The sequence below is a fragment of the Diabrotica virgifera genome, chromosome 9 (assembly GCF_917563875.1).
Source record: "Diabrotica virgifera virgifera chromosome 9, PGI_DIABVI_V3a".
Lineage (NCBI taxonomy): Eukaryota > Metazoa > Arthropoda > Insecta > Coleoptera > Chrysomelidae > Diabrotica > Diabrotica virgifera.
Window position 1 is genome coordinate 219381194 of NC_065451.1, and position 26761 is coordinate 219407954.

Sequence of the window (26761 nt, forward strand, 5' to 3'; positions counted from 1 at the left end):
ATAGACATTTTAGGCCGTAGTAAGCTGAATTATAATTTTTGTTGTATTATATTTCTAATATCCTTTCAAATAAAAAATTATAAACATTGCACAAATTTGCTGACCTCGTTTAGATTTACACATTTTTAATAACAAAAGTTTCATATGGGCCCTTTTTTCAGGGCCCATTTTGATATTTCTTATATACAAGAAATGGACATGTTAACAGTATTTATTCATTTATAATTAATGACAGTGACAATATTATATTAATCTAGAAACATAAAAAAACATTAGTAACTAAGGTAAACATTAGTACAGTATTTCTCATGATCATCTTTCAGTGCGTCACAGTTTTTCGATTTCTTTCTGACGCATTAAATTGTATGTGACAGAAAAAAAGGCACGTCGGTGATTACATTTCGTCGGTGACATTTTTATAACATTGATTCTAGTTATTCTAGTTGTCGATAGATGGCGCCATAATAAAAAAATAATTTTTTTTTAATTAGATAATAATATTACAAATATAATCTGTATAATTTATAAGACTATACAAATCAAAGAAAATACCATTTTATAAATGCAAGAAACACTTTTGATTTATTTTTATTCCAAATTGAAAATAAAATGTGACAACTGTCAGATTGAACTAAAATGTCATGTTAGAATAAATGTCATAAATGTGTATTATCACGGACTTACCCTTTTTCCTATCATTTGTTACGCACTGAAAAATGATCATGAGAAATACTGTAGCCTTAACTACTAGATATATAACAATAGATCTTAACTACTAAATATATAACAATATTCATGAATAAATCTCGAAAATATAAATTTTTGAATCGTTACTATAAGTTTTATTTTACTGATCTATAAATAGGACACTGGTGCTTAACTTTATCAAAATGTGCAGAATTTCAGTATTCCGTTGAATGTGAATCTGTGCAAGTCGTTAAATTTTTTTAATTCTACACATTTTTTTTAATAACCCGAAATGAAGCAGTTGAAGCTTTCACACGTATCAAAAACGTCGCAGAAAACATTAGAATTCTGATTATTACCCAGAAAACTAAATATATGCCGGCCATAAATTCAACAAAATAACTTAGAGTGCAACACGAAACTATAGGAACTGTGGAAGAATTCTGTTACTTAGGATCACTGGTAGACTACAAAAACAACACATCCAAAGAAATAATAAAAAAAATCATCATCATGATCAATATTGTTACAACTCTTCGTGAGTCTTTGCCGCGTTTACTACTGCATTCAGGGCCGCGTTTAGGTCAATTGACGCCCTAGGCAATTCTCTAGTAGCCGCCCTTCAACCATGTACCATTTTTGCGAAAAAAATTGCAGAAATTTGCAAAAACACTAAAAATTGATCTAAACTACGAGGTGTATATACGTATAACAGAAAAAATTGTCATTCTAGTTCGATCACATCAGAGACTTCTTTTCAAAAAAGACTTTTCAAAGAAAAAATTTTTTTCTTGACAAAATCGACTTTTAGAGTTTTTAAAAAAATGTTTTTACATTTGCTTCGTAAAACTAATATTTTTCGAGTTATTCGCGCTTGAAAATAACAGTTTTTTGACGAAAAAATCGACTTTTTTAGAGGGTTTTTTGAGAATACCTCGAAAAATATGCATTTAATAAAAAAAACTACTGTAGATATCAAAATTGTATCTTTTAGTAACACAAACCAAAGTCTTTCCCAATAATATCTTTAAGACCAATACAAACCGAGATACGGCATGTTAAAGGTTAGCTTTTTTCGTCAAATGCATAATTTGAAATATTCAAAGCCAAATAATGGGAAAAATTTGCATTTTTCGAGGAAAACTTAAATAATCTTTTTTCAAGTATACAATTAGACCTTTCAAAAAAAATAATAAAAAGTTTCTAGCATGAAAAGGTTGAAGAACCTGAGAGAGTGGTTTGGATGCAGCTCGAAACAACTATTTAGAGCTACTGCCTCAAAAATTAAAATAGCTATGATGATTGCCAACCTCCGTAGCGGAGACGGCACCTGAAGAAGAAGCATGAAAATTAAGCGACTTATAATCAAAAAAAGGTCGGTACCTGCTTTTCTCTACGAAAAAATCAGTGAAAACAACCCCCTAACTACCTTCCTAATTCAAAATTGGTCTTCACCTTTCTGTAGTTCCTTTTATATTTATATTATCAATACACTCAAGGAGTTTGACCTATTTAAAATGCCTAATTTTGAAAAAATATTATATCTCACTGTGTACTGATTTTCAGCCTTAGTAAATGGATTTAATTACTTTCGTAGGGAAGCCAACTTGATACCCTCTCAGTAATCAGACCCCTCAAAAATGATTTTGTAGGATTTTTAAAGAGCTATAAGACTGTTTAAATTAAATTCCGTAATATGTCTTAGTTTTTAATTGGGGCGGGTTTAAAGGGCTTGAATAAGGGGGTGTTTGCTGGTAAATAGAGGTTTTAAACAGCTATATCTGGCTAACTGTTTACTGTAATGAAAATCTATGCACAGGGTAATTTTAGTCATTAAATAAGATACAATTTAGTTGTTTATAATTTCTTTCGTATCTTCAGTATTTTCGGAGATATTTTAAAGTAAAAGGTAAAAAATACCAAATTGCAAAAAATCAATTTTTCTTTAAACTCCAATTTTTCCAAAATTAGGCATTTTAAATAGGTCAAACTCCTTGAGTGTATTGATAATATAAATATAAAAGGAACTACAGAAAGGTGAAGACCAATTTTGAATCAGGAAGGTAGTTAGGGGGTTGTTTTCACTGATTTTTTCGTAGAGAAAAGCAGGTACCGAAATTTTTTTTGTAAGTCGATTAATTTTCATGCTAGAAACTTTTTATTATTTTTTTTGAAAGGTCTAATTGTATACTTGAAAAAAGATTATTTAAGTTTTCCTCGAAAAAATGCAAATTTTTCCCATTATTTGGCTTTGAATATTTCAAATTGTGCATTTGACGAAAAAAGCTAACCTTTAACCTTTAACATGCCGTATCTCGATTTGTATTGGTCTTAAAGATATTATAAGAAAAAAATTTGGTTTGTGTTACTAAAAGATACAATTTCGATATCCACAGTTTTTTTATTAAATGCATATTTTTCAAGGTATTCTCAAGAAACCCTCTAAAAAAGTCGATTTTTTCGTTTAAAAACTGTTATTTTCAAGCGCGAATAACTCGAAAAATATTAGTTTTACCAAGAAAATGTAAAAACATTTTTGTCTTAGAAGCATTTTTCCATCGAATTACATGGCTAAAATGTAATAAAAAATTCCCACCCCCGAGATGGGGTGGCAACCACCTCCAAGGTTTTAGCGTATGATAGCGGCATGATATAGAAAATGATCTTTGGACTATTCCCTACCTTCTGTGAACATTTCAAGTAAATCCATGCTGGACGAAAAAATTGCGAGCCAAAATGCTTCATTTCCTCAATCGACTATTGGGGCCGACCGACCGGCTCTGTCCCGTCATACAGCTGACCGACTATAATAATTTTTATTTATATTTAATTTAGAATGTGTGTACTGATTTTCAGCCTTAGTAAAGGAAATAATTTCCTTCGTAGGAAAGCAACTTTGATACCCTCTCAGTAACCCCTGTTCTACGTTTCGCTTGACCGACCGCAGTATGTTTCTCTACACAATCACAGTAATCAACTGTGAAAAATCTAGCTTTAGTAAATTCAAATAGATTTTTCAGCGCTGCCTCTTGGTCTATTAGTAGGTCTAGTAGTAGTAGTAGAAGGGGAAACTTAAAGTACGATTGATCATTGTTTATTTGTGTTTTAGGTTGAAGAAAAAGCATGAAAGGTCCGACTCGGAAGGAAGAATCCCCTTCTAAGTTGCACGATGGTAAAATGGGTAAGCAGAAGCGCGTCCTAACAAGCTCTCTAAACAGCAAACCAATATCTTTGCTAACGACTTACGATGAAGCTAAAGCGACGTGCAAAGCTAGGAAGCGAAAAGAAAGACAAGAAAGCATCAGCTCTCTGTGCCAGGAGAGAAAAGTGATTAGATCGAGTTCTGAAGAGAGGCCTGCTCAAAAGAAATACGTAGAAAATAAGAATAGTATTAGGAGAGTATCGAGTAGCGAAGATTTTCAGAGCCAAAGAGCTAGTTCTGTAGAAAGAGTGGCTAGTTCTACGGCGAAAAAAGGTTCTGATAAGCTTTTGACTTACGACGACTGTGAACATGAAAAAAGAAGGTAAGATTCAAACTTTTGTCCAGGTTTCAACTACACAGATATAGGAAGATACATGCACTTTGCTTTTTAAATAACCTCATAAAATAATCTAGAGATGTCAAATCCGGGAATTTTGCTGGCCATTCGAAATTTTTGGGCAGAAATTGTTTAAACAAAGTCCAAAACTCACTATTTTTGCTCTGGAAGTTAAAAGTAATTTAAAATCTGAAAATGCCAAAATACGTATTTACGGAGCTTAAAAACTCATATGTAAAATATGGATAGCTAGCTAGTCTGTGGCCTATTTCCATACACTTTGCTTTTTAAATAACCCCATTAAAATAATCTAGAAATGTCAAATCCGGTAATTTTGCTGGCTATTCGAAATTTTTGGGTAGAAATTGTTTAAACATTTTTTTTAAACCAAAACTCACCTTTTTCTGTTCTGGAAGTTGATAGTTTTCGAGTTATTTACAAGTTATCTAAAATCTAAAAATGTGAAAATACTCATTTTTGAGGCTTGAATACTCATGTAAATTATGCATACTTCGATGGTCTGTAGCCTATTTTAGCCCGATCAAAGAACAATCTGACTCCGAAAAAAAAGGAAGGATGAAAATTTGGGAATAGGTAGGTGAAATTGACTATTATTATATAAGAAAAAGTTTACAATTTTACATCCTCTTCATTTTACAAAAATGGAGAGGAATACCCCCTCTCAAAGATGAAGAATATACATTCAAAATAAGTCCGGAATTGGATGAAATGACTAATTCTAAGCAACTTTTCTTCTATAGAGTTTTTTCCCTAAGCCAATACTATTCGAGTTATTTGCAAGTGAATATGTTCATTTTTAACAGAAAAAAACATGTTTTTGGACGGTTTTTCGGAGATAATTCAAAAAGTAAGTATTTCAGCGAAAAAAATATTCTTAGTACAAATATCGCTTATAAAAAACTGAAAAAAATGGTGTATGCTTGAGGTATATATAGACAAAGTAGAAGCAGAGTTGTAGCTAATGAAAAGTAGGTTCTTCTTCATCAAATTCTAAATCGAATATTTCAATGTGAAATAACCCAAAAACGGAGCACTTTTCGGGGAAAATTCATTTTAACTTTTTTAAAGCGTTTAAAAAAAGGTTTATTTTTGTTTTTTAAAAAATCTTGTAACATTAAAAGTAAGTGAGTTACGCTCAAAATATCGTAGGTCCCTTTTATTTTTTATAATATAATATATTATATTATAATATATTATATTATATTATATTATATTATATTATATTATATTATATTATATTATATTATATTATATTATATTATATTATATTATATTATATTATATTATATTATATTATATTATATTATATTATATTATATTATATTATATTATATTATATTATATTATATTATATTATATTATATTATATTTTTAATCACTCCCTAATTAGCATCACAAATAAATGTTATCATTACCACTTCGCAAGTTACTTTGCGTTTGTATTATTTATATGATCTGTAAGTTTCATCGGTTCAAAGTGCTTATTTTTTAAAAAGCTGTAGTTAAAATGGCTTGAACGAGTAACTAATCACGAGTTTAGGCAAATTTTGAACAGCCATAGCATAACCAATTTTTGTCTAACAAGAAAACAAAAAAGCAAAAATATTCAGAAAAGCAAAACGTACATTTTATTTATTACTCTTAAAGATTTTTGGTATTACTAATAATTTTTAAGTTAATTCCATGAACAATTCCATTTTTTTTTCAAAATTAAAAAAATGTTTTATTTTAAACCCAATTTTTTTAAAAAATGAGCACTTTAACCAATGAAAAAATAATTTGGGAAGCTAACAAGGGGGTGATTTTCGCGATTTTTGTACCAAAAAATAAAAGGGACCAACAATATTTTGAGCGTAACTAAATTATTTTTAATGTTAGAAGTTTTTTTTTACAACAAAACTAAACCTTTTTTTAAACACTTTAAAAAAGTTGTAATAAATTTTCCCCGAAAAGTGCTCTGTTTTTTGGTTATTTCACATTGAAATATTCGATTTCGAATTTGACGAAGAAGAACCTACTTTTCATTAGCTACAACTTTGCTTCTACTGGGTCTGCAGACCTCATGCGTACACCATTTTTTTTCGATTTTTTATAAGATATATTTTTACTAAGAATATTTTTTTCGATAGAATACTTACTTTTTGAGTTATCTGCGAAAAACCGTCCAAAAACATGTTTTTTTTGTTAAAAATGAACATATTCACTCGCAAATAACTCAAAAAGTATTGACTTAGTGAAAAAGCTCTATAGAACAAAAGTTGCTTAGAATTAGTCATTTTATTCAATTCTTTGTCTATTTTGAACGTATATTTTTTCACTCCCGAGAAAATATTTTTCACCCCGTATTTCCCAAATTTTGTAAAATAGAGGGGATGTAGAATTGTAAACTTTTTCTTATATAATAATAGACAATTTCAACTACCTAATCCCAAATTTTCATCCTTCCTTTATTTTTTTGGAGGTTTTCGTCAAATTTTGTATTCCCTGATCGGGCTATTACATACACTTTGCTTTTTGAATAACCCCATAAAGATAATCTAAAGGTGTCAAATCCGGGAATTTTACTGGCCATTCGAATGTATATTATAATCTAACGTCTAACATTTTAAAATACTCAATGTAAAATTTCTGATATTACAGATCCCACGAGAGATTCGCAAGACCGCTAGCAACCAAAGGAAAGAAACACCCCACCAAAAGACTTAAAGTAAAATGTATTCCACGCCCTAAGTACAAGCCTGAACTATCTTTCGATACAAGAGACCAGCACAAAAAGCTCCAGCTCACCCACGGTGGCTTTCTAGCCGAACACGACAGCTCTAGAACCGGATTTTTGAAACTACACATTGAAGAAGGAAACAGATCCCCTAGTCCAACGCAGGAACTGGTTTCGCCAGTTGTGGATTGGTCCACGTTGCACGAACAAGTTGACTGTTCTGAGCCTTTGACTTCCAGGCAGGGTCATGAAACCGACTCAATGCCCATCATTGCTTCAAATCGACTGTTGTCTTCCCCTAGGAACTCCATCATAGCTACACATAGGATCTACCTAGATCCTGACGTTCCGAAAGTCACCACCAACTTGGATAAAAAACCTCACAATCCTCTAGACGAAAGACTACACAAGCTAGCCAAACAAATCAACAGTATTAAAAAGAAGATAAAGAAGTGTGAAGTTGAATTTGAAAATAAGCATGGTTACAAGCCTTCACATGTTGAGAAGATGAACGATATCAATATTAAGAAACTGTATACTGAACTTAGTTCTTTGAAGAGAGATCAAAAGCAGTTAAATGAAATATCTACTAGTAATTCTATGTTATCTTCCGATGAAAAGACTTCTGCTAGTATTACCAACTTAGAAATTACCATTAGCGAGATAGAAAAAGTAAGTATGCTGTATATAATACAGTTTCCATCCCTCACAGTCTATCTCTTTAGTTCCGTCCTTCCTCGTTTAGTATCCATGCGTTTCTTGACCAGAAGTGTAAGATTGTGGACTGGCCGAGTCACAGCATCTTCTTTTTGGTTTTTATTTTCTGGATGAACTGTGTACTAGTTTCTTTCATTCTCTTCTATTTCTTGCTCTATTTTTGACTTCACCCCGCTCTTTAGTCGAATTTTTTCGTGTTCTCCCCTTGTAGTTCTTTTCCAGCTGTTGTCTGGTCTTCATCTCTTTCTTTTCCCCTCTGGTTGGTATTCTACTGCCTGTCTCGCTATGTTGCTTTGATCTTTTCTCAAAGTGTGTGTCCCCTTTTTTCTCCCATTGTAATTTCTCCTATATTCACTCCTAGCTCTGGTGATTCTACTTCGTCTTCTATGACTTGTGTTATTTCATATCTAGTATATATTTCTTCGAAGTATTCGTTCCATCTTTGTATTCTTTTTTCTAATTTTTTATCCTTGTTTATCCTCCACTTCTCGAATATTTCTTTATGTTTTTCCTATCAGGTTTTTTATGATTGTATATTGTGTTCGTAGGTCCTTTTCTTGCACTGCTTTCTCTGATATATCTAGCATCTCGTTTATATAGTTTCTTTTATCTTTTCGGGCTTGTTTTTTACCCCTGCTTTTTTGCCTTTTATTTTCTTTCAAGTGCCCTCTTTTCGTCCGATCCTTCCTTTTTTAGTATTTCTACTTTGATTTTTTCCTTTCGTCTTTCAGTTGTAGAGTATCTTTAGTCATTCATGTTTTATTTTATCTTTTCTATCTGATTGTTTCTTTTACTGTATTTATCATTTCTTTCATGTTTCTTTGACTGACTCTCCAGTTTGTTGTGATACAGTTCAGTTAATTACTTTCTTATCCTTTCTTGTTTTCGGGCATCGGCGTTCTGTTGTTTTTTGGTTTTTATCTCTGACTAATTCCATTCAACCCCAGATGAAGTTCCTAACATTTTGCAACCAGCTTCTTCATTTATATTCAGTTGTTGTTCTTGTACCCCTCTCCTGGTGTTTAAAGATCCGCTTGTGTTTAAAGATACTTCTACCTATTACAAGTTCATTTTGTTCGCCACCCTATTAGAGCCTTTCTTCCCTTTTGGGCTAGCAGTATTGCCACTCTCTTTTCATCTTTATCATTTACGTTTGTATTCCCAGAATATATCATAATAATATATCATTAGTTGTTGGTTTAGTAATGATAATTTTTAATTGTTTAATTGCAGAAACTATCTGCCAAGAGAGAAGCTGCCAATAGAAGCACTAACATCGATGAAATGTCTTCAGAAGAATTGGTAGAAGAGAAGGTTGCTGTTCAAAAGGCTTTATTACTGTTAGAATCAATACACGGGCGACCTAATACCAAAGAAGACCGCGATGTTGTAAGACCTTTTTACGACAGATACCGCACGTTGAAGAGAATGGTGTCAAAACTAGCGATGGTATGTCAATCAAATTAAGTTATTCATTATAATCACACATTAATTGATTGAGCATCAATTTTATTTGTAATCATTCAACAATTCTTATTTTACCAAGATGGAAGTTAAAACAAAAATCAATATAATAATAATAATAGTGTCCCGTTTTATACCGCTAACGCAGCTTTGGCAGTCTGTTATCTCTAGGGTCTACGGTATACAAGGAAGGCAACAGGGCAAGTGTTACGCTTCAACCGCCTATTATTACCCCTGGTTTTAACCAAGGTACTCATTTTATTCAGGCTAAGTCGACCTGGGGCCTATAGACATTTAAAAATGTCTAGATTCTAGATGTTTTCGCCGGCGCGCCGAATCCCGTTTTGGGGATCGAATCGAATCAGCGCCGCGGCGCTGGGATTCGAACCCAGGCCTACCTGCGTGGAAGTCAGACATCCTACCGTCTGAGCTATCCGGGCCCTGAAAATCAACATTAAAACCGTTTAAAAGGTCAAAACGATGGATCCAATTGGACTTTTTTTACTTTGGATGTCTTTGTCTATTTTTAATTACTGCACTCTTTGACATATTAAGAAGATTTTGTCGAAACAAAACCCGCTTATTGGAATAGCCTTCGTGCCAAGCAAAAATGTTGTGTGCGTTGTTCTATGGATATGCTTATGAAATTCCAAACTTCTTAGCAATTTGACCGCACGTACATAGTATCGCGTATTCAATTACATTAACTTTTTTTTAAAGTAAGATTTTTTGTCTTCTAATTTAACAATGCCATTATTCACTTCTTGAAAAAGCGTGATCCCAAAAATGTATTAAGAGGCAACAAACTGAGTGGACAATATAGAGATTTTTAGACAAATGAAAAAGTACTTTATGATCTGTGGATGTATCGGCGATGGGTCGAATAGGTACTCATAACAAAGTAATTATGACTATTACTCATAACAAAGTATTTATGACTATTTCGTGAAAGTCCCAATAAAATTAGATATTTAAATTGTTTAGGAAATTGATACATAAAATTTATTCGTTTACCTGAAAAAGATTTTATTAAGCCGTATTATTTTATTAAAACGTATTCCAATAAACAGATACATTTGTAAGGAGTTAATGGGAATGCTTCGTGACCTCAAATTTATATTTCATAAACCGGAATATTCCTATAACCGGTATTCTAATATCTACCATATCAGAATATCTACCAGAAAAACACAATAAAAGTAATGACAACTTACTGGAAGCACATTGAAAAACAGAGTCATGTCTACATAAAAAGAAGAAGAAGAAAAAGGTATTCTAATTAGCCGGTTCGACTGTAGTAGATTTGCCCTTCATTCGCCATAAATTTGAAAGTGTACCTAAATATGCTAATGATATTTTATTTTCTTTCCAGACAAATTTATCGGGAAACGAATTAGCAACAATTCACGAAAACGAAGCCATGAATTTCGTCACCCCCACCTCTTCATCCCAATCCAACGACACAGAATCAGAAAAAACGATCCTCCCTTCCACCAGCACTGATAGCGATACTGACAGCTCTGTCGGAGATAATCTCCATTCCATGACCAAAGACGAATTAATAGAGCAGCTGAAGATCGCCATGGAGGAGAGGAAAGAGCTTAAAAGAAAGCTAAAGCAGTTCGAACTGGAGGTACAGTTGAAGACTGGAAAAATGATCCAAAAAGAGGAGAAGGCTCCAATGGAATCTTCTTACATAGCATACAAAAAAATAAAGGCAAAGTCTCGTCTGCTAGAGGCTCTTGTCGGAAAATTAAGCTAAAATTAACACTAAAACACTAAATTTAGTGTTTCGAATAGACGTTTTTATCCTGCTTTGTCCTTTTATTATAATTTTATATGTATGTATCTCCATGTATGTGAAATATATGAAATAAAGTATAAATTTTAATATTCGAATTTTTATTCTTATCTACTCTCCATTTTACTGGAGAAATTTAGATCTAAAGACGTTTTGGAAAATTCAAAACAAAAAAATTTGAAAAAACAAGTTGGGCGCCACTTTTTTTAGTTAGAACAAACAAGTAATCTCAAAATAATAATAACTGAGCCCTAGCCACCACCAGCTCAAGGCGCAGAGGAAAGGATCCTGTACCGGCTTTGAAACTGGACTACCACAAACATGACTGGAGCAGTTTGAATGGTTACGGTACTGCGATGGGGAATGCAACGGGAAAACCGCTCCATTATATTTTTCACAAATCTAAATAGCAGATGAAAACAAGACAATGGACCTTGGTCCGGGGGCACTTCTTGAATGGGGAGAGGGTGGAAAGAATCCCCCTGTGAACTACTAGTTAGATCCAAGGAAGTGGACCAAAGAATCCAAATATATGACAGGATAGTACGCATTGCCAGCTGAAATCTAAGCAGGTTATTCATGTCTGGGAAACTGGCTAACACCGAAGACGAGATGAGAAGAATAGAGATAGATATCTTGGGGATGAGTGAAGTAAGATGGCATGGTTTAGGAAAACAAAAGATAAATGCATCTATTATTCAGAAGGAAACGACCCAGAATATCAATATGGAACGCCTATATTAGTGCCGAATAAAATTTCGCAGTCAGTCATAGACTTTATTTCTCTAAAAAAATAGAGTAGCAATGTTGAAATTAAGAACAACCCATAGAAACCTAAAGGTCTATGTTCCAACAAGTGACAAATCACGGAAGAAATCAAAAATTTTTATAACAGGTGAAATAATGCGTCTGAAAAAAGAGGCGAGATAACAATGAACATTTGTGACTCATGCCAAAATTGGTCATGGTGCTGAAGGAAACAATAATAGAGAAGTATACGGTCTCGGCACCAAAAATAATAGGGGAGACAGACTTGTACAATTATGAGTAGATAGTAACCTGTACACCTTCTTCAAATAACATCCTGGAAGGCTATATACTATACTTGGAAATCATCTACAGATAAAGAAAATAAAATTGTTGAGAATCAAATTGACTTCATTTTGCCTTTGTAGTTGACAATCCCCATTCCATGACCAAAGACGAACTAATAGAGCAGCTGAAGATCGCAATGGAGGAGAGGAAGGAGCTGAAGAGGAAACTAAAGCAGTTTGAACTGGAGGTAGAGTTGAAGACTGGAAAGATGATCCAAAAACAGGAGAGGGCTCCAATGGAATCTTCTTACATAGCATACACAAAGATAAAGACATCTCGTCTGCTAGAGGCTTTTGTCGGGAAATTAAGCTAAAATTACACTAAAACACTAAATTTAGTGTTTCGAATATATGTTTTTATCATGCTTTGTCCTTTTATTATAATTTTATATGTATGTATCTCCATGTATGTGAAATATATGAAATAAAGTATAAATTTTAATATTCGAATTTTTATTCTTATCTACTCTCAATTTTACTGGAGAAATTTAGATCTAAAGACGTTTTGGAAAATTTCTAAACGAAAAAATTGGACAAACAAGTTGGGCGCCACTTTGTAGTTAGAACAAACAAGAAAACCTGGTATCAAAGAAATAAACAAACTCTCAAAATAATAATAACTGAGCCCTAGCCACCACCAGCTCAAGGCGAATAAGAAATGATCATGGACCGGCCTGAAACTGGACTACTACAAACACGACTGGAGCAGTTTGAATGGTTACGGTACTGCGATGGGGAATGCAACGAGAAAACCACCCCATTACATTTTCACAAATCTAAATGGCAGTTGAAAACAAGAAAATGGCCTTTAGTCCGGGGGCACTTCTTGAATGGGAAGAGGGTGCAAGGAATCCCCCTATCAACTACTATTTAAATCCAAGGAACTGGACCAGAGAATCCAAATATATGACAGGATAGTACGCATTGCCACCTGAAATCTAAGCAGGTTATTCATGTCTGCAAACACCGAAGCCGAGATGAGAAGAATAGAGATAGACATCTTGGAGATGAGTGAAGTAAGATGGCATGGTTTAGGACAGCGATACTCAAACTTTTTCTTTCCTGGGCCACATAGTAGCCATTGCAACAGCATGCGGGCCGCAATCAAGGTGAAGTAGTATACAGTGTGTTTCATTGGGAATCGGAAATACTTAAATAATGAATAGAGTTAAATGAGGCGGTTCTAGACATACTGAATTTATTGCCACACCGATTTTTATAACCTATTACGGTTATTGATGTTTGGAGGGCGTATTGTAAGTCTTTATACGCCAATGCGGACCAGATGCCAGCGGACACCCCGTTTGTACCTGACTGCCAGACCTCCACTTTCCATTCTCCTTCAACAGAGACACACCACACTAGTTTTGAATCTGAACCTGACATACTTTTTTCCGAGGTGGAATTCGCTTTAAAAAGACTTAAGTTAAACAAAGCAGCAGGATATGATCTCATTACTGCAGACGTCTTGAAGCATCTTCCGGAATGTGGAGTGAAAATATTACATCGATTGTGTAATGAAATATGGCACACAGGCGTTTGGCCTGAGGATTGGAGAAAGACCATAATCATACCTCTTCATAAGAAAGGTTCAACAAATAATTGTAACAACTACAGGCTATTAGCTCTAATATCACACGCCAGTAAGGTGATCCTCTACATACTGCAACGGCGTCTAGAAAACTTCATAAGTTGGCAAATAGCACCTGAGCAGGCTGGATTTGTAAAGGGCAGAGGTACTAGAAAGAAACATCATAGAAAAAGCCAGAGAATACCAGATCCCGATATTTATATGTTTCGTCGATTATACAAAGGCCTTTGATAATGTTAGATGGGACAAACTATGGAACATATTGACGACAATGGGTGTACCTAAACACTTGACTCACCTTATTAGCAAACTGTACCAAGATAACCTGGCATATATTCGAATGGACGGATACCTGTCTGACAAATGTACTTTGGAGAAGGGAGTACGCCAAGGATGCGTTTTATCTCCCTTATTATTTAACATCTATTCGGAGTTCATAATGCGCAGAGTCTTGGATGGTTGGGAGGGAGGAGTAAACCTAGGTGGTGTTAAGATATCTAACTTGCGTTTCGCAGACGACACTACACTTCTAGCCTCTACTCCAGAAGAAATTATTGAATTATTAAAAAAACTCGAGGAAGAAAGTGCTAAATTTGGACTCATGGTTAACTACAACAAAACCAAAATCATGGTTATTGATCGCCAACAACAGTTTCCTGAAACCCAAACTATTGCGGGATGCGAGGTAGTCTCATCTATGATATATCTTGGAGCTCTGGTTAACAACACAGGCAGTTGTGAACCCGAAATTAGAAGACGCATTCAACTAGCAAGAGCAGCAATGAGTGAACTAAACGGGGTCTGGCGTGATCGTCACATTACTATGAGAAACAAAAAGAGACTCGTTTCAACTCTGGTCTTTTCCATATTTTACTATGCATGCGAGACATGGACAGTCAAAGAATCAGATAGACGACGTATAGACGCCTTTGAAATGTGGACATGGAGACGCCTGCTTCGAATTCCATGGACGGCTCGCCGTACAAATGTCTCGGTTCTGGATGAAATTAAACCGGATCAGCGTCTCTCCAGTACCGTTTACTCTAGAATTTTAAAGTTCTTTGGTCATATCCATCGGAGTGATCACAAAATGGAGCGGTTGGTGGTCCAAGGAAGGCCTCAGACTCAAAGCCAACGCGGAAGATCTCCACAGCGATGGGCGGACATTACTAAAAAGCTTCTCAACAAACAGTATACTGAGGTAATACATGTAACTGATGACCGCGACCAGTGGAGAAATATTATCAATCAAACTGTCCGAGCTGCTGAAGCCCAATTATGAACCACAACACATCTACTAAGATGTTAATGACTATGATGATGATACGATCTCGGCACCAAAAATAATAGGGGAGACAGACTTATACAATTATGAGCAGAAAATAACCTGTACACCTTCTTCAAATAACATCCTGGAAGGCTATATACTTGGAAATCATCTACAGATAAAGAAAATAAAAATGTTGAGAATCAAATTGACTTCATTTTGCCTTTGTAGTTGACAATCTCCATTCCATGACCAAAGACGAACTAATAGAGCAGCTGAAGATCTCAATGGAGGAGAGGAAGGAGCTAAAGAGGAAACTAAAGCAGTTCGAACTGAAGGCACATTTGAAGACTGGAAAGATGATCCAAAAAGAGGAGAAGGCTCCAATGGAATCTTCTTACATAGCATACAAAAAGATAAAGGCAAAGTCTCATCTGCTAGAGGCTCTTTTCGGGAAATTAAGCTAAAATTAAACTAAAGACTAGTGTTTTGAATAGACGTTTTTATCCTGCTTTGTCCTTTTATTATAATTTTATATGTACCTATGTACTTCCGTGTATGTGAAATATATGAAATAAAGTATAAATTTTAGTATTCGCATTTTTATTCTTATGTATTCACAGTTTTCCTAAAGATATTTAGGTGTAAAGACGTTTTCAAAAATTCAAAACGAAGAAATTGGAAGAAAAAAGTTGGGCGCCACTTTTTTTTAGTTAGGACAAACAAGAAAATCTGGAATCGAAGAAATAAACAAACTCCAAAACAAATAATAAAAGAGACCTAGACCAATACCAGCTCAAAGCGCAGAGGAAATGATCCTGGACGGCTGAAGCATGACTGGAGCAGTTTGAATGGTTATGGTAATGCGATGGAGAAGGCAACGGGAACAGCACCCATTATATTTACCAACAATCTAAATGACAGACGAAAACAACAATTTGTCCCTCAGTCCGGGACACCTCTTAGATGGGGACAGGGTGCGAAAAATCTCCCATTAACTACTATTGAGATCTAAGGAAGTGGACAGAAAATCCAAATATATGGCAGGATAATACGTATTGAAAACTGGAAAACAGAAAACTGGCAAATATTGAAAGGAAAACGAAATAAGTATCAAGGTTGAGAAAGAAATAGAAATGATAGAGAACTTGCTACAGAATGACGTTGAAGTAACCTGGACTGCCCTAAAAATAACAAAATAGCAAAAATGCAAGATCTGGTACACGAAAAACATCAGAAAACAAGAGATCATAGATAACATCAGGTACTCTGATAATATCGTCCTAATAGCAAGCAACGCATACTAACAAAATTATAGTACTTTCTTTAAAGATACCAATAAACGTACATTGGTATGCAAAGGGACAAATAATAAGTAGAACAGATAATTTTTCATAACATATTTCGGAGCAAAATATCAACAGCCAGTGATAATCCCAAAAAAAAATTCTATAAAGAATCGTACAAGCGAGGAAAACGCTCATGGACATGAAAATAATTACAACATGATCAGACTTTAGTCTAGCTCAGAATCCGAATGATCAGTCAGATGTTACGTTCTCTCTGTTTTGCTGTAATAGATAGACGGTGGACTTTGAAACAAAAAAAGAAGACTTGAGATGTATATACAGGGTGTAACAAAAATACAGGTCATAAATTAAATCATATATTCTGGGACCAAAAATAGTCCGAATGAACCTAACTTACCTTAGTACAAATATGCACATAAAAAAAGTTACAGCCCTTTGAAGTTACAAAATGAAAATCGATTTTTTCGAATACTTATATCGAAAACTATTGGAGATTTTTTATTGAAAATGGACATGTGGCATTCTTATGGCAGAAAAATCTTAGAGAAAAATTATAGTAAAATTTGTGCACCCTATAAAAATTTTATGGGGATTTTGTTCTCTTAAAGGCCCCCAAACTTTTGTGTACGTCTCAATTAAATTATTATTGTGGTACCATTAGTTAAAATCAATATTACTAAAACTTTTTTGCCTCTTAAAATTTTTTCGATAAGGCAGTTTTTATCGAGTTGAGGCTTATTTTTCAATATCATTACATAAAAATTTTATGGGGGATTTGTTCTTTTAAACCCCCCAAATGTTTGTGTACGTTCCAATTAAAATATTACTGCGGTACCATTAGTTAAACACAGTGTTTTTAAAACTTTTTTGCCTCTTTGTATTTTTTCGAAAAGGCACCTTTTATCGAGATGTGGCTTCTTTTTTAATATGGTTCAAAATACGCCCAAAAATTTAAATCATAAATAAATTTTCATATTATTACCAAGTCTCCATAATCGTACCATATACAAATATGTGGTGGATATGAAAAATATTCGAAATGTCTCGATAAAAACTGACTTTTCGAAAAAGTACTAAGAGGAAAAAAAGTCTTGAAAACATTGTGTTTAACTAATGGTACTACAATAATAATTTAATTGGAACGTACACAAAAGTTTGGGGGGGATTAAAGGAACAAAACCCCCATAAAATTTTTATGGTGTGTCCAAATTTCACTATAATTTTCTCTTAAGATGCTACTACCATAATAATGCCACATGTCTCTTTTCAATAAAAAAACTCTAATAGTTTTCGATATATTGGAAAAAATCAATTTTCATTTTGTAAATTCAAAGGGATATAACTGTTTTTATGTGCACATTTGTACTAAGGTAAGTTAGGTTCAATCGAATTATTTTTGGTCCCAGAATATGTGATTAAATTATGACCTGTATTTTTGTTACACCCTGTATATATATACACACATGGATGCTGAAAACCTCATGGGTACCTGGTATATTTCGTTATTAGATATTTACTATAAAATGTTTTTGTCAACAAAAGCTTTAGTTTTCTCTATTAGTTTCCTATCAAATCTCGCCCCTTTTAAAAACCTAATTCCCACCTGAAAGGTTATAAATTTTAAGTTAGATAATGTAGAAAATTTAAAATTAAGATTTTTCGACTAATCTGTGGATATATAAACCATTTGAATTAAAATGTTACTCATTGAGTTTAGCTAGTGCAATCCAAGGTTAAGGTTACCTATTAGTTAGTTTTTTTCCTAAAATGCGGAATTGATTTTTCAATATCTGTGCTCAAACAGGCGTAAAATACATATAAATAATAAAACCGGTGAAAACTATTGCTTTATTATTTACGAAGCAGCAAGTTTTTAATACCATGGTAAGTTAAACAAATTCGATTTGATCCATTGTTATTAATATTATTTCATTGTCTTCTCTTTAAAAATATTTTGAAATGTTTTTTTTCAAAACAATTTGAAATAAAATTCCAAAATTTGATTTTTTAATATATTCAAAAAGCTGCTTCAAAATGGCGAAGTTTAAAAGTTGTAAAATTAGCTTTTTGTTCCGGCAACAAAACAAGACAAAATTATTCCACATTCCAGCCAAATTTGAGTTTTGTGAAGCTTGATAAAAGATCAAAATAAAAAATAAAAAATATTCATCTCAAAGATCTTTTTACAGTAAAATTAGTCAGAAAATAATTTTTTTATTTCGCGGGTATTATATGAAAGAAGAAGAGTTGTTATGGTAGGTATTAGGTATGTACCGGAAAAGTGAAAAGTCATTTTTATTTACTGCAAAATCTCGTTGCAAAATTACAGTCATTTTTAACAAGGGGACAGGCGCAAGATATTGGTCCAATGCTATTTAAGTGCATTAATTTTTTTCGAATGCTGAGAAAAATAATAACTATTTTTGAAAAATTTAAACGCAGAATAAAACATTCCATTATTACCGAGGGCTGAAAATCCCTTAGAAAAAACAAAAAGTTTCTTTTGAATCAAATATTTGAAATTAAAAATTACACTAAATTTTCTCTTTTTTCCACCCCTATAACTTATTAAAATAAATATTATAGAAGTTTTCAGGATTCGAAAAAATGAATTCATTTAAATAGCATTGATTGACCAAAATTTTACCCATTTAAAAATACAGATACCTAATGATCTTTTCTTTCCTAAGCATTCCATTATGTTTTCGTATTTTACTTTCTCGAAAGCTTTCTAGATTCTACAATAATAATCTTTTTCAGTAATACCTCTTCTTTTTTTCTTCTTCTTTAAACTTCTTTTACCCGTTAGGGTGTCGAATTTTTTGTTGTATTGTGTCTCGGTATAATTTTTATTTCTCTGTAGTTCATCCTTCTGGTTTTATAATTTCATTTATCCAGCTTTTTATTGGCTGTCCTCTCTTTATGTCTGGTTGCACTAACAGATCTTAAACTTAAGACGTGGCTTAAGCTCATCTTACCAAACATACACGTTGCACCATTTGATTGACTCTTGGTTCAATTTTCAGTTTTCCACAATGGCTTGCCAACTTATGTAATTGCATCTTAAACTTAATCTCCGTTAAAACGTGCTTATACTAAATTTACGATCAAGATGCAGTAGAAATAAACCAAGACACGTTAAATAGAATGTATAAACTTTGGAAATCATGATTTGTGATTTACAATGTATATATGTTACCGTAAAAACCCGATTTCAGTTAAAACCCGAATTTACTAGCAAAAACTAGTTTTAAGTATGGGCTTTAGACAATTCTAGTTTTAACTAGTGAAAACTAGAACTATCAAATATTTTCAGTTAATTCTAGTTGAGACTAAAACTAGTTTTGAGACAAACTCAAAACTAGTTTTTACTAAACTTTTCAGTAATTTCTAGATTCAACTAAAACTCGGTAAATATTTTGCTGCTCTGGTTGTTTGTAAATAATTTCTCTAAAAAGTAAAATACTGGATAAGATCGTTAACGTAAAAAACGCAAGTCCTTTGACCACTTGTTTTTATTGTCTTGCATCCAGACTGCTAACATTTTCAATATGTCTTGGTTAGCTCGCTCTACTGAACCTTGACTCTGGTTGTGCCTTGGTTTTCCATGAACTAATTTCGCCTTAGGACAGTATGACGTTACCGCATTTATAACTGCATTACCGAACTCTCGGCCATTATCGGAAAGTAAAATGCATGAATGTAAAAAGTCAAGAATATATGCTTTATGATTAGACAAGGCGGAAACGGCGGGTTCGTTGGGAAAAATATTCCCATGAGATATTTTTGCATAATCACATTCGTGAGACATCCCAGAATAAGGTTCAAGAAGTCGCCCACGAGAAAAGTGGGCCAATTTTTTTTAACAATTTTTTTTAATCAAATTGTAAAAATCAATATTTTTGGCCCGGACTAATTTTTTTTAGGTTTTTTGGACCATTTTGGACAAAAAGGGTCTCTTATAATTTTTCTCTAAAGTTGATCTTTTTCGAGTTATAAGCAAGTTAAAATTTGAAAAACGCGAAAATGGTCATTTTTAAGACTTAATAACTCGGTCAAAAATTATTATTTTGAAAGTCAGAAAGTGACTAAATCAAAGTTTAAAGTCGTCGCTACATGATCCTGAAGAAATCTTTGTCATTAATTTACTACTAAGCTGTTATTTTTAATTAATAACAATGAGTGGTTAGACCGTATTGACGCTGCTGTAAATGTGAGTGCGAGTAAGATGCACAATTGGACTGCTGGAATGGCTTCTCTCTCGCACTCAGCATTTACAGCCCCGCAAACGTGCATGGCGTTTATTATTATTACTTAAAAATAACAGCTTAGTAATAAAATAATGACAAACATTTCTTCAGGATCTTGTAGGGGGGACTTTAAACTTTGATTTAGTCATATATTGACTTTCATAATAATAACTTTTAACCGAGTTATTAAGCTTTGAAAATCGCCATTTTTCGTTTTTTTCAATTTTAAATTGCTTATAAGTCGAAAACTATCAACTTTGGAGAAAAATTATAAGAGACCTTTTTTGTCCAGAATGGTCCAAAAAATTAAATAAAAAATTGTTCAGGCCAAAAATATTGATTCTTGCAATTTGATTAAAAAAAATTGTTAAAAAAAAATTGGCCCACTTTTCACATGGGCGACTTCTTGAACCTTATTCTGGGATGTCTCACGAATGTGATTATGCAAAAAAATCTCATGGGAATATTTTTCCCTTCGAACCCGCCGTTTTCGCCTTGTCTAGATAAGCAACTTCGTCCGCCCTCTTACTTTGTAATGGTCTGAACAAAACAAATTTTGTTAAATGATCTTGATAAACCATAATAAACTTGTACCCGTGATCCTCTTGTGATTGCATATCGATCAAATCTACCTAACAGCGACTATTTATTTCTGAATGCAATATAGGTTTCGACACAAGACCCCTCTTCGCTTTACTCTTCTTGCGTTGGTAGGTCTCAGAAATTGATATAAAATTATTGAACATACCAATTGTTATATTTGCGTATTTTCTGGCGGTTTCAATCTTTAACCTATCCCAACTTCCATGACCAATAGCAACGTGAGCTGCTTCAATTATGTCAAAAATATCTTCAGCAGGTACATAATATTTGAAGGGTTCAATTCCAGAAGCCAACTTTTTATTTCGCCAACTTCAACAATTCTAAATCGTTTTAGTGTTTTCTGGGCAGACAGTTCCGCATCTTGTAATTCGAGCATTAATTTATTATACATGCTTTGGTCACAACATTTTAGTGACTTTCTTTCTTCTCGGTCTGTTCCTTTTGTAAGATCTTTTCCAAAAAACGTTCTTTTCAAGTTCTTATATCTCTGCTCTCAACCTAATCTTCGACATTATCACTCATGGTGAATAATACACAGTAGTGTAATAATGGTAATATAACCAATAAAAACGATGCAGAAAAATCAACAGTTGCACACACTAGTGTGTTACCGTTTGTAACCCTACCCCGAAAACGCCAAATCGTATTTGTCACTTCTCGCAACGATTTTGACTGGTATTCGCTAGTAATTCCAGTAAAAACTAGTTTAAACTAGTATAAACTACTCTAAATGAAATTTGTTCGGGATTTCTAGTTTTAACTGAATTTAGCAGTCAAATCTAGTTTTGACTAGTTAAAAATAGAATTGTCTAAAGCGCTTAGTTAAACCTAGTTTTTCCTAGTAAATTAGGGTTTTAACTGAAATCGGGTTTTAACGGTAACATATACATTGTAAATTATGCTTCAAGAGTGCTCCTAGTAGCATTTAACGTGTCTTGGTTTGTTTATTTCTACTGCATCTTGATTGTAAATTTACTTTAGATTAGAATCGAAAATTATGGTGCCACGTAAGTGAGAATTAAAGTGGCCTTATCCATAAGCTGAGCTGGGCTTGTTTTAGTTGTTTTATGCCCGGTTGCACCAACAGATCTTAAGCTTAAGTCGAGAATATCATAAGACTTAATATAATATAATTATAATATATTACAATAAGAATACCATAATATAATAATAGATATAATTGTTAATAAGGTAAGAATCTAAAATTATGGTGCAACGTAAGTGATACCCAAGGAAACCCTATCCATAAGAAAAGCTTAGCGAAACTGGAGCTTAAGATCTGTTGGTGCAACCAGGCATTTATATATTTATTGTGTCAAATGCGAATTTCAACTCTACGAATGCTACTACTAGTTCTTCCCCTGTCTCCATTTTTCTTTCTATTATATTTCTCAGTATAAAAATATCAACCGCTGTCTCTTTTTTATGAAGGCCGCTTGTTCTTCTTCTAGTTTTTGTTTGAAATTTGGCTCTTAATTTATTCTCTATTATTTTAGAAAAAATTTTAAATGCTACTTGTGCTAAATATTTCACACTACAGTTCTCCCAGTTGGTTGTGTCCCTCTTCTTATAAATTGGTAGAATAAGATTAATTTCCTAATATTTTGGTTTTTTATTTTGCTTTATTGCTTCATTACATATGATCCAGAACTAGTCTATGGCTCCCTCGCCCATCCATTTAATCATTTCTGGTTATACTAAATATTATCTTCCAGCTTCTGTGTTGTTAATTATTTTTGTTGCTTCGGTGCAAAAATCAGGACTTCTAATAATGTATTAATAAGTACAAGTACCTTGTATCGAGGTAAAATTTTTTCTGAAAATTCAAAAATTCAATTCAAAAAAAAAAAAAATAATAAAAATTGCAATGAATTAAACAAAATTTTTCTATGGATGCTATACAATATGCAACTTCTCTCACTACTTACATACATTCAAAACGAACAAGTCCTCACGCATTGAGAAATATTTTTTCTCACGGGTTCTCCTACGGTCTTCCATACTATGATCGCCGTTTCCATAGTAACATGCACAATACAAACACAATTAATGTTGTCAAATAAATGTGTTAAAGTAAAACCTACCAGGAATTACCTTTCAAAACTGTTCAAAATATCTGTTAATTAGAATTTAAAAAAATAAGGTATATGAATTATAAGAATATTAAATACCTACATGTATATGTATTTTATTTCAATTTATGCATATAATATACCTAAAAGCACCTAAATTATTTAATTTTGAAGTTTGAACTCTTGACAAAACCGCATCCATAGAAAAAGTAGAGTGTACAACACATGAGAAAATGACATATTTCTCCCTCTCTTGATTTGCGGCCCTCGCCTCGTGCCTCGGCTCGTGCCAACAAACTTCTGCGCTCGTGAGAAATATGTCTTTTTTCTCACTTGTTGTACAATATACTATTTTTACAATAAAACACAGTCCTTATATCACGCTCAAAAATATTAAATTAGGCCGTTCAAAAAATTTTCAGAGTCGTTCTAATTATTTGTGCATGACATTTACCTAAATATTAATATAACGATTGCGACTACCATATCGCATCATAATTAATTATGTAACTTTATTAGCTAATAATAATAATACATGTCGGTCATTTTACTTCAAAATCGGTACAACTTTCACCGCTAAATCGCACATCTCCTGGTCATTGCTGTGTCGTTGATGGTATGCTTACAATCTACCAAACAGTGCACAAAGAAGTATACATTTGTCGAAGTGTGTAAATAATGGGAAAAGGTGGATTATTATCAACGGAATGGGTATGTCGATTTGATATTTCTTGTGAAAGGTGCAGTAATTATACAATTATGTTTTTCTACAAGGAAATTGTTAGATTTGTAATTTTCATTATAATTTAAACTAACAATCAACTAGTTGGTTTTCTTATTGTTAAACATTAAATATACAAGGTGTTTCAAGTAGATAGCATATTGGAATTAGTCCACTTAACGTTTCACTTCTGAACAACTACAGATTATCTACTTGTCTAAAACATTAACAGCTTTTAAAATACAAAAAAAGTATTCTGATCAAATTCTTCTGACTACTTTTCCTTGTGTGTCTAGGACTGTCTTATTATTATGATTTACTATCTTATTATGTGTTGTGTATTTACGGTTTTCTGCGATTTTCTATCGTTTATTAACTTTGTAGTAGAAGTTAAATATATCTTGTTTTTAGAAATTTTTTCTATTTCCTTTCTCCCCTCCGTCATCCATGCTCTTTTGGCACGTCTAATTTTTGTTTTATTAAGTGCTTGTGCTTGTTTGTACTTTGCTATATCTCTCTTTTCGTCAACTATTTCCTATCTACTCCTAAATGTAGGTCTCCTCCAATTGTTTCCATCCTTCCCTATCTTGCGACAATGGTGCTTGTGCGTCGCGGCGTCACTGCTTACTGTGTCTTCTCAGCGCTTTCTTGGCTTTCCAACCGGTCTCTTTCCCTGCATTCTACAGTTCAGTGCTCTTTTTGGTAACTTATCCTCTCCCACTCTTATCACAGGTCCGGCCCATTGCAATATTTGTATTCCAATGAAGTTTGACAGAGATGTTTCCTTATAAAGTTGATAAAGCTCGTTCTTGTATCGAATTCTGAATATTCCGTTTTCACTCACAGGTCCTAGTATTCTCCTCAGTACTTTCCTTTCGAATGTGTCGAGTTTGTTTTTGGATGTTTCTTTTAGGACCCACGCTTCACTGTCATAGTAAGCTATTGTTGATCGAATTAAGGTTTTATAGATTCTCATCTTTGTTTTCGGTGAACAAACACTTTTAGACCAAAATATATGGGAGAGGGCAAAATAAGCTCTGTTTGCTTGCGTTATTTTCTATCTCCATCTTCTGATCCGTCAGCATATATTTGTACTTCCAAGTATGTAAACTTTTCAACCGTTTCAATGTCATCTTCATATATAATGTTTAGTGGGAATACATTTCTTCTCATCTGTATCATTATTTTTGTTTTCTTATGTGCTAATTTCCAAACGTTACCTTTTCGTTGGCGTTTTTGCCTCTGCGTATGTTTCCTGTGTTCTTGTTGATGTTCTGCTCATAATATTAATATCATCGGCATAAGCGGTCAGTTAAACCGTTCTGTTGGTCAGTAGGTTTTCACGTCCAGTTTGCATTTGCCTAACCGCATACTCCAGTGCTAGGTTTAACAATGTTGGGGCCAGCCCATTTTCCTGTTTCAGTCACTACGAGATTTTGAAAAAGTCTATCTGGTGGTTTTGTATTCGTACACATGCGAGAGTTTGATCCACTGTAGATTGAGTGAGTCTAATTAGCTTGTGTGGTATTGCCAATTCAGCAATTTTCTAAGAACACAAGCGAGGATTTGACAGCCTAATAAGACGTAACCTTCAGAATTCGATACAACAAAGAGCTTTAGCAACTTTATAAGGAAACACTCCTGCTAGACTTCATTAACATACAAATATTGCAATTTTCCGGACATGCGATAAGAATGGGAGAGGATAGGCTACCAAAAAGAGCACTGTACGCTAGAATGCAGGGAAAGAAACCGGTTGGAAAGCCAAGAAAGCGCTGGGAAGGCACAATAAGCAGCGAGGCACAACACTATAAGGAGTCCGTGTATGGAGAAGAGAGAAGCCACAGACAAACAAGGGTAGAGGCAAAAAATAAAGGAGGGGACAAGGCCCAATTTGGGCTGTAGTACCGTAGAAGAAGAAGTCTGTGAAAAGGATGTGTAAGGCGACATCATGCTCGTAAAGGTACGATTCTGAAAACGACTGCAGACGGCAGACAGCAGCTGCAGACGTCAGTTGCAGTTGTCGCCATGACAGACGTCACTACTTTGCACTATTAATTTGTATGAGACTCATTCCGAAATCTGACTGCAACTGCTGTCCGGCAGAACATCAGTTGATAATGATACAAATTAGTGCAAGTAATGACGCCTATCATGGTGACAACTGTAACTGCCGTCTGCAGTTGCCCTCTGCCATCTGCAGTCGTTGTCGGAATCGTACCTTAACACGTCTCAGTTAACTGTAATTTTGTGTACTGCGTTTATTGTTGATCTTCCCTCTCTAGATCCCTACAAAAATTATGTATTTCATATAAAATTAGCTTTAGCCTTACAAGATCTTCATTGTTAAAAGTACCTGCTTATCATTTCAGAATATACCGAAGGCAACCAACATCAAGCCAGAATCCCACCATGTAACAAGAGAAAAACGAAGTCAAATACTAGGCAGTACCAACGAGAAAAAGTTTAGAGGATGTACTATCTGGTTCACTGGTTTATCAGGTGCTGGTAAGACGAGCATTTCCTTTGCACTTGAGGAGCGCCTAGTTTCCAGTGGAGTACCATCTTACAGTTTGGACGGGGACAATATTAGATATGGTCTGAATAGAAACTTGGGATTTTCTGAGGAGGATAGGAAGGAAAATATACGAAGAGTTGCAGAGGTAAATAAGTACTAATTTAAGTAATAAAGAAGCTATGTCTATCATATGTTATCCTACTTATCTATATAATGTTTTACTTCGATATTCTCTATATTCTCCTACCCTTTCAATTTGTTGTTGCAGATATTGTTTCTTTTTTGCCTTGGTGTTCTTCTAGAGGTTCAGCCTAGTGCTCTCTCTCTGTTAAAACGTATCTACGATTTTCGTCTAATCGGTTCGATAGATAATCAATTCTTTTATTTGTT

General features: G+C 33.7%; 2 protein-coding genes across 5 annotated transcripts in view; both read left to right on the forward strand.

The window, feature by feature from the left end:
* LOC126892048 (protein FAM13A) overlaps positions 1 to 11035 on the forward strand; it is a 38120-nt gene extending 27085 nt beyond the window's left edge. For all 3 annotated transcript variants that reach the window (XM_050661478.1, XM_050661476.1, XM_050661477.1), the window contains exons 3-6: positions 3797 to 4211; positions 6888 to 7635; positions 8914 to 9129; positions 10517 to 11035. In XM_050661478.1, the coding sequence (XP_050517435.1) occupies positions 3811 to 4211; positions 6888 to 7635; positions 8914 to 9129; positions 10517 to 10906 (1755 nt within the window). In that variant the 5' untranslated portion in view covers positions 3797 to 3810 and the 3' untranslated portion in view covers positions 10907 to 11035. The remainder of the gene's footprint in view (positions 1 to 3796; positions 4212 to 6887; positions 7636 to 8913; positions 9130 to 10516) is intronic.
* Positions 11036 to 17958: 6923 nt separating this feature from the next.
* The window catches only part of LOC126892049 (bifunctional 3'-phosphoadenosine 5'-phosphosulfate synthase-like), a 50941-nt gene continuing 42138 nt past the window's right edge, over positions 17959 to 26761 (forward strand). Inside the window, exons 1-2 of one of the 2 annotated variants that reach the window (XM_050661481.1) lie at positions 17959 to 18091; positions 26226 to 26516. In XM_050661481.1, coding sequence (XP_050517438.1) covers positions 18089 to 18091; positions 26226 to 26516 — 294 coding nt within the window. In that variant the 5' untranslated portion in view covers positions 17959 to 18088. Of the gene's footprint in view, positions 18092 to 23702; positions 23844 to 26225; positions 26517 to 26761 lie in introns of those variants that run through there. The other variant, XM_050661480.1, reaches the window with a different exon arrangement.